We start from the raw sequence: 8450 nt of genomic DNA on the forward strand, positions 1-8450 counted from the left end.
CCCACCGCCGCCTCCAAACCTCCTCTGACGTCGTTGCCCTCCTGTCCTTCAAATCCCAAGCCAACCTCAACAACAAGCTCCTCTACACCTCCTATCCTTCAACGATGTCGCTTCATCCTCCTGCATTTCCACACCTCTGATGTCGTCGCTTCGTCCTCCCGTCCTTCTCCCTCCGTGGCTCCTTCCCTCCCGACACCCTCTCCCGCCTCGACCAGCTCCGCTCCTCACCTCCACAACAACGCCCTCTCTGGCGCAAGAAAAAAAAAAAAAAAAAAAAAAAAAGGCTGACATCATATGCCGTCCAACGCCACGCTGACGTCAGATCGACCGGTCTCAAGGTCTGTCAATTTTGGGCTGGCCTGGAGACCAGCTTGGGCTGGGTGCCAGGCAATGGAACGGGCTGGAGTGGATTGGCTGAGTGCCGGCCTAACCACCTCCCGGTGGAACTGCTTTAAGCGATTAATAGCATTTATCTCTATTTGCTGACATCATGAGTCTTTCCTTTCTAATACTCAAAATAAAAATTCATTTCTAAACCCAAAATAAAAATTAAAAACGTTGTAGATTTATTCATTCGTGACCAAGAAAAGAGCTAATAACAATTTCCAACAAAAATACTAATAACAACTTCTTTTTATATTTTCTTATTAATTTTGGAACAAACGGCTGTACGGGCACATAAATACTCTCTTATTGTGACTCGTACTTGGTTCGTAAAGCAGATTATGCATGCATTTAATCATCTTTTAAGCCCTATTAATTATTAATTAATAGATAATTTAGAGCACCTTCAAATGAGATGTTAAAATGTTTAAATCAGCCATAACAGTATAAAAAAAAAAAAAGTTGCAATGCTTTCCAACTAAAAATCAAACTTGATGTGGCTTAACATGAAATAGCAGCTCTCCCCTCACTGTCAAATTTGACAACAGAGTCAAATATTTTTTTATCTACAACTCTCCTTTCTCACTCAAACCTGAGAAGCGCCGCTCATCCACTCTGCCGTACCGCATCTTCACCGCCAGCTTCACCACCGCTGAGAGCAGCATCTTCCCCCAGCCCCTCCCTCCTATAGCACTCCCTCACAACACAGGTCTTCTATGTAAAACCCTGGCTTCCCCAAAAAGGTGGAGTAATTTGGGAAAAACAACACAAACCCAACAACGACAACATCCCCGCCGTTGGATCTGAACAAATCGCATTCTGGGTCGTCGATCAGGAAGTCCAGATAGAAGGTTTTGATGGTGAGCGGGTAGGCCGAGTTGTTGCACTGAAGGTGTTCGACGAAAGGCGTCTCAGAGACTTCGAGGATGAAGATGGTGAATGACTGGAAGGGAGAGGAGGTGAAGAGGGTGGACGAGAAGGAGGACTCGGTGGGGACGAAGATGATAGGAGAAATCTAGAAAGAAGGGACATAAAATAATAGTTTAATAAAATAAATAGAAAAGAAAATAGTGTAATAAAATAATATTTAATTTAACATACAGAATGAAGAGCAAAATTTTAAAAATATCAAAATACCATATAAATTGTCAAATTCAAATTTTATGTTTAAAATTTAACATTTTCTTTAAATATGCTCTTAATAGCATATGCATGATATTAACCAGCAATGAAGACCGACGACAAATCAAATTTTGAAACTGTTTTTTTTTTTTTATCAAAATAATGAAATTACATGTTCTAACAAAAAGACCCGATAAGCCGAGAGAGTCGATGTTCGTCGCCCTCGGCTTCTTCTAATCCCATCGGAAAAATTACAGTAAAAGTCTTCTTCCCCTAAACCTATAACCCCTCTCTCTCCTCACCGCTTCCAACTGTGTTCGATGAAAATGAAATAAACTACTCTTTTAAAGCTCGTCATGTGACTCATCGTCCTCCTCCGAGGCTCCGGCACCACCCGGGGCACCTCCTGACCTCTGGTAGACGGCTGAGATGATGGGATTGCACACGGCTTCGACCTCCTTGAGCTTCTCGTCATAGTCTTCCTTCTCGGCGGTCTGGTTGTCGTCCAACCATTCGAGGGCTTCCTTTGTCGCGGTCTCAATCTTTTCCTTCTCATCGGACTCAAGCTTGTCAGCAAGCTTGTCTTTGTCATTGATCTGGTTCTTCATGTTGTAGACATAGGTCTCGAGGCTGTTGCGGGCATCGATTCTCTCCTTCACCTTCTTGTCTTCCTCGGCAAACTCTTCTGCCTCCTTAACCATGCGCTCAATCTCCTCCTGGCTGAGACGACCCTTGTCGTTTGTGATGGTGATCTTCTCGGATTTACCAGTTCCCTTGTCTTCTGCCCTGACGTTCAGGATACCGTTGGCATCCACTTCGAATGTGACTTCGATTTGAGGAGTTCCCCTGTTCACAAGAGAGGAATGAAATACTGTTAGAATCATTGGAAACAAATGGGTGGCAAATCATAAGGGAAGATTGAATGCCAGCGTATACGGACCTTGGAGCTGGAGGAATTCCGGAAAGATCAAATTTACCGAGGTTCCTGCAATCCTTTGTGAGACTCCTTTCACCCTCAAAGACCTGAGATCAAAGCGGGATAGAATCCATTAAGAAACCGATATCCATTTACATGAAGACACTAAACTAATCATTTTATCATCATCAAATTGACAAAAAACAATTACCTGAATGGAGACGGTTGTCTGCTGATCCTGGTAGGTGGTGAAAACCTGGGATTTCTTGGTTGGGATCACGGTGTTTCTTGGGATAAGCTTGGTCATCACTCCTCCAACAGTTTCAATACCGAGGGTGAGAGGTGCGACGTCAAGGAGAAGAATATCTGAATACCACAGTAAACATTTGTCAGTGGTTGCTACAGCAGTTCATCTAATTACCGCTTTATCAAATATATCAAAATTATCTGTGTCAGAAGAGAAATGAGTATTACCTTTGGTTTCTTCACCACCCTCTCCACTTAAGATGCTTCCTTGTACAGCGGCACCATAAGCAACAGCCTCATCAGGGTTCACACCCTTGTTTGGCTCCTTGCCATCAAAGTAGTCCTTAAGAAGCTGTTGGACCTTGGGAATCCTGGTACTTCCACCAACAAGCACAATCTCATCAATCTGGCGCTTCTCCAAGCCAGCGTCGTCCATAGCCTTCTTCACAGGTCCCATGGTCTTTCTGAACAAGTCATTGTTCAACTCTTCGAATCTAGCTCTGGTGAGGGGTTCAGAGAAGTCCACTCCATCGAAAAGGGATTCAATCTCCACACGGACTTGGTGCTGGCTACTGAGTGCTCTCTTGGCACGCTCGGCTTCCCTTCTGAGTTTTCCAAGGGCTCTGTTGTCCTTGCTGATGTCCTTTCCGTGCTTCTTCTTAATCAACTTGATGAAGTACTCCATGATCCTCTGGTCAAAGTCCTCACCTGCAGAGAAGCACACATACGTCAGCAACCGACCACAATGATAAAATATAAGCAAGTAGTTAAACAGAGAGGCTTCTCACCTCCCAAATGAGTGTCTCCATTTGTGGAAAGAACCTCAAAAACACCATTATCAATTGTCAAAATACTGACATCAAAAGTTCCACCACCAAGGTCAAAGACAAGGATGTTCTTTTCACCGCCCTTCTTGTCCAAACCATATGCGATGGCGGCTGCAGTTGGTTCATTGATAATCCTAGCAACATTCAGCCCAGCAATCACACCGGCATCCTTGGTTGCCTGTCTTTGGGCATCATTGAAGTATGCTGCGTATTGAAAAGGAAAACAATGTCAGATATATGACCAATACAATCATATATACTTGGTAGGATATTAGGTTAAATATATGTTTTACTCACCAGGAACAGTAACGACGGCATCCTTGATTTTCTTCCCAAGGAATGCTTCGGCTGTTTCCTTCATCTTAGTCAAAATCATGGCGCTGACCTCTTCAGGGCTGAAAACCTTGGTCTCACCATCCTTGATCCTCACTTGGATATAAGGTTTTCCATCTCTGTTAACAATCTTGTAAGGAACAAGCTTCATGTCTTTCTGAACTTCTTTGTCCTCAAACCTGCCAAAGAATAAGCACCAATCAGTATTAACTTCCAGCCTGCTCAAAAGATTTTAAATCATCAACATACAAAGAAAAGCACATACTTTCGTCCGATAAGTCTCTTGACATCAAAGACAGTCCTTTCAGGGTTCACAGCTGCCTGGTTCTTAGCAGCCTCACCGATCAGTCTCTCACTGTCAGAGAAGGCCACCCATGAGGGGGTGATACGGTTACCCTGGTCATTGGCTATAATTTCCACGTGACCATTCTTGTAAACACCAACACAGGAATAAGTGGTTCCAAGATCAATTCCAATGACTGTTCCCAACTTGGTCGCTTCTTCTTTCGCGATGGAAATTGCAAAAAGGCACCCTGTAATGCAGATCTTTCCATGTTAGTACATATAAGTAGCACATACGGTAAATGATAATAACGTATTGCTTCAAAACAAGAAATCATTGCGTAGTAACACGAAACGTGGTATAATCAATCCACCCGCGTGAATTGGTTATAATAACACAAAACCTAACGTATAAACCCGCTCACCCAATATTATAACACATTGATTATATCACGTGACAATGTTCAATCACCACACAAAATAATTTCCTTCCAAACAAGGCATTGGCACGTCGCGCAATTAGCAAATGACACAACAATTTAACAGAAACTAGCAGCAAGCTGTGCAGTGATTATTATCATAACATTTATAAAGCATAGTTTCTTAGCAATACAGCCAACAATTCTTATGACATTGCCATAAGAAACGATACCACAACGGTTGCAAGATCTATATCTCCTCAACGTTGGGAAATTCCATTTCTTAACAAAATTCATCAAATTATCTTACTAAACCCTAATATCGATAAAAAATACTAAACATTGTAATTCTTCTCATCTTTCATTTCGATTTCACCTGATGTAAACGAAATCATGTAAATAAATTTCAAACAAGTATATTTACACAGCCAAATATATCAATCTAATCACTTACGGACCTCAATCATTACACAGTTAAATCAAGAACAAACAATTTTATAACTTTTTCAATCCAGCTAGATCTACTCCAACACTTCAACGTAATTATGCATAAAACTATAATCCATTAGTTCAAACGAACACCAAAATTCACCATCCATTAATAAAAATCCACAAAAAATTCAACCTGGATCCATAAATCTCATCGTTTCCGAGCTCAAAGACATCAAATTACAATCAGATCCACCGCATTTTCCCGATTAAAAACAAGAATACACAAAATCTCGAACAAAATACAAAACCAGATCCAGCACTCAGAAACCGAAACACTCACCGAATGTAACGATCGCAAGCACGACGAGAGATCCGCGAGCTCTCCACGAGCTAGCCATGGCGTCTGCGCAGGTACGAAAGCTCTCCGCGTTTTCTCTCTGCGTCCGATATCGTAGTGCAATGAATGATGGCTTCTCTGACCTCTCGGGGGAATTTGGAGGAGTCCTTGGTGTTTCTGGTTCTCTGTTTCTGAGTGTTGAACCGCGCGTGGCACTCGAGCTTTTATAGGGGTAGATACGTACGCTGTCCGCATCTGTGACTCAGTGTCTGTCATCGGACGGTAGCAATTCGTGGAACCATGTCATTTGTGATGAAGTGGACCAATCAGGTTGCGAGGCCTGGGAGCTTGGCCAATCATATTCGACCATCATGTGGGATGGTCTGGTCCGTTGATCTTGGTAAAGGGTGTACGTGTATGGCGAAGATGCGAGAAGTGCTCATCGCTTAAGAAACAAGTATCGCTCACGGCGAGGGCGAAACGCATCGTATGAAGACTCTAGACGATTTAAAACGGTATTGTTTGCTCATCCTACAAATTTAGGTAATAGTCATAGGGTTTTTTTAGAGAGCTTAGTTATTGTAAACACGAAAAAGTTCCTGAAAACAAGAGACAAGAATAACGCGAACAAAATATATTTTTGTGTTTAATGATTTTGGGGTTACAATCTCTTTGTAATTTGATCCTCTGATTCTATCTTCGTAGGGTGTAGGTTTGTGGATGAGCTGTTGATCCAAAGGGCCGTCGGGGCTTGATCTAGGGATGAACAGTTGATGAACGGATCTTCGAGGGCTTTTGAGCTTGATCTTGAATACTGGGTGTATGGATTTCTTCAAGGGGGCCGTCGGAGCTTGATCTTGAGGGTTGATGGATGAGCGGATCTTCAAGGGCTTTTGGGCCTAATCTTGAAGACTGAGTGTATGGATTTCTTCAAGAGGCCGTCGGGGCTTGATCTTGAGGGTTGATGGATGAGCGGATCTTCAAGGGCTTTTGGGCCTAATCTTGAAGACTGAGTGTATGGATTTCTTCAAGAGGCCGTCGGGGCTTGATCTTGAGGGTTGATGGATGAGCGGATCTTCAAGGGCTTTTGGGCCTAATCTTGAAGACTGTTTGGATGTGTGGATTTGTTGAGGTTGTTGATCCAAAGGGCCGTTGGGGCTTGATCTTAGGACGAACGGATGATGAACACTTTCTTCAAGGGGCCGTCGGGGCTTGATCTTGAGTCGGCGGAAGTTCTTCAAGGGCCGTTGGGGCTTGACCTTGAAGGAGGGTTTGACGAAGAACGAAGATTGTTTTCTTGATCCTTCGGGATTTTGCTTGAGAGCTTTAGAGTTTCAAGGCTTCAAGGTTTTGGTGTGATGTAAATTCCCTTCTTTCTTTCTCTTCCTCTTCCTTTCTTTCTTTTTTTTTTCCTTTCTTTCTCCCTTTCTTCCTTTTTTTCTCCCCCCTAAATGAATGCCTTGGCTTCCTATTTATAGAATTTCAAAACTTGATTTTTGGATTTAAATAATCAGATGAAATAAATCATTTCTGCCAAGTAATGACACGTGTCCTATTTGATGACTTTTCCAATTTATTTCGATTTTTCATTGAGCCACACGCTACATGTAAAATTTATGTGACACGTGAGTGTTGAAATTTTGATTATTGGTCAACATTCATTTCACCGAAATTTCGATGTCCACAAATGCCCCCACTTCAAGGCGCGTCGTAGACATGTGCTTGTCACGTGTAGAAGATGCGTTTTGAAGTCCCTTAATGTAGATGTCAACCCAAGGGCCGTCGAGGCTTGATCTTGAATTGAGCTGGAAATTTCTTCAAGGGCCATCGAGGCTTGATCTTGAGTTCGACTGGAAGATTTTCTGGTTTCCTCCAATCGTTGATTTTCCACAAGCTTAATCTTGAACTGGGCTGGAAGATTCTTTTGGTCTCCTCCGAAGGTCTGAACTTACTCCTTTTATCTGGAGTTGAATTTGATTCAAGGGTGGTGAACACTTGATTTTGAATCGGACTTGTGATTTCTTCAAGGGCCATTGAGGCTTGATCTTGAACTGGGCTGGAGGATTCTTCTGGTCTCCTCCACTCGTTGATTTTCCTTTGTGCTACTCTTGAACTGGGCAGCAGGATTCTTTTGGTCTCCCCCCGAAGGTCTACGAGCGGTTTCAGGATATGGCAGGCAAGTACGAAGTGGAGGTGCTGACCTGTTTCTTTGTTCAATCTTTCCAATTCGTATTGAATACGAATCGGAAAGATTGAAGTTTCCTTGTCCCTTCTCTGGCAGTGTATCAACCGTTGAAGATGACTACTCGAGAGCAATACTAGGTAAGCAATCAGGAATAGATTCCAGGTAGTCGGTTCCAGATCGGAAGACTGACTCCAAGTGCCGGCTGATTGCTTCTTTCACTTTGCCATGCGAGTAAGAACAAGGACAAAGGAAAAGACAGGGAAGAAGCATGATATGAGATACCTTTGCTTTCGAAGAAGCAGCGAATGAATCAACACATATATTTGTTGTGCTTGTCTCCACATGCTTCGATGTATCATTTTCACTTGCCTTACTTGCTCCCCTTTGCAGAAGTGGTATTTCCTTATGCAGGTTTAGCATCTTCTCTTGTAGTATTTGTCCTCCGATGCAGGAGTTGAATGCAACCTTTGCATTTAAATGGTGCTTCACTTCTTGGTGGCAACTGGTTTGAGTGGAGGTTCCGACATATTGCTTTCTCTGTCCTTGTCTTGGCAGGTGAGAACAAGGGCAAAGGAAAAGATAGGGAAAAAGCATGATATGAGATACCTTTGCTTTCGCCCTTGATGATATGAGATACCTTTGCTTTTGAAGAAGCGGTGAATGAATCAGCACATGCTTCAATCTATCGTTTCCTCCTGGGTCATCTGTACTCCAGGCATCTGGTATCTTCAAAGGTTGAATAGGTTTTCTCAAAGGAAGAAGAAGAATTGTGTATTTCGAGAGGCTTTGCTGGGAGTGCGCCCTCAGAGGTGAGGAAGAGTTGGGCATTTTCTTCAGGTCTGCCTTGCCATAAAAGACGAAGGTCGACACATATAGGGATTTCTTAATAGCAAGTGGTGGTACCGTTCTTTTACCCTTGTCGACAAACGTCTCTTCGATATCTGAACGACGCCTTTTCGATTTCTGA

The 8450-nt window shown here is 42.9% G+C and overlaps 1 protein-coding gene across 1 annotated transcript; it reads right to left on the reverse strand.

The window, feature by feature from the left end:
- Positions 1–1681: 1681 nt before the first annotated feature.
- On the reverse strand, positions 1682–5569 carry LOC137709875 (luminal-binding protein 5). Its single transcript, XM_068448853.2, has 8 exons — positions 5302–5569; positions 4094–4361; positions 3793–4007; positions 3457–3699; positions 2897–3376; positions 2634–2788; positions 2447–2529; positions 1682–2352 (listed from the first exon to the last, which is right to left on the reverse strand). Exons 1-8 carry the CDS (start codon positions 5357–5359, stop codon positions 1851–1853), a joined length of 2004 nt encoding a protein of 667 aa, XP_068304954.2. The 5' UTR covers positions 5360–5569; the 3' UTR covers positions 1682–1850.
- Between the last annotated feature and the right edge of the window lie 2881 nt (positions 5570–8450).

The sequence above is a fragment of the Pyrus communis genome, chromosome 6, assembly GCF_041283825.1.
Source record: "Pyrus communis isolate YQ-2024b chromosome 6, ASM4128382v1, whole genome shotgun sequence".
Lineage (NCBI taxonomy): Eukaryota > Viridiplantae > Streptophyta > Magnoliopsida > Rosales > Rosaceae > Pyrus > Pyrus communis.

Excerpts from the sequence above, each read along its gene's own strand:
- LOC137709875 (XM_068448853.2), bottom strand. The coding sequence starts at position 5,359 with ATGGCTAGCTCGTGGAGAGCTCGCGGATCTCTCGTCGTGCTTGCGATC. Across the intron at positions 3,700-3,792 it reads TGCCGTCGTTACTGTTCCTG|CATACTTCAATGATGCCCAA; the intron begins GTGAGTAAAACA and ends TTCAATACGCAG. Across the intron at positions 3,377-3,456 it reads TGGAGACACTCATTTGGGAG|GTGAGGACTTTGACCAGAGG; the intron begins GTGAGAAGCCTC and ends GCTTCTCTGCAG.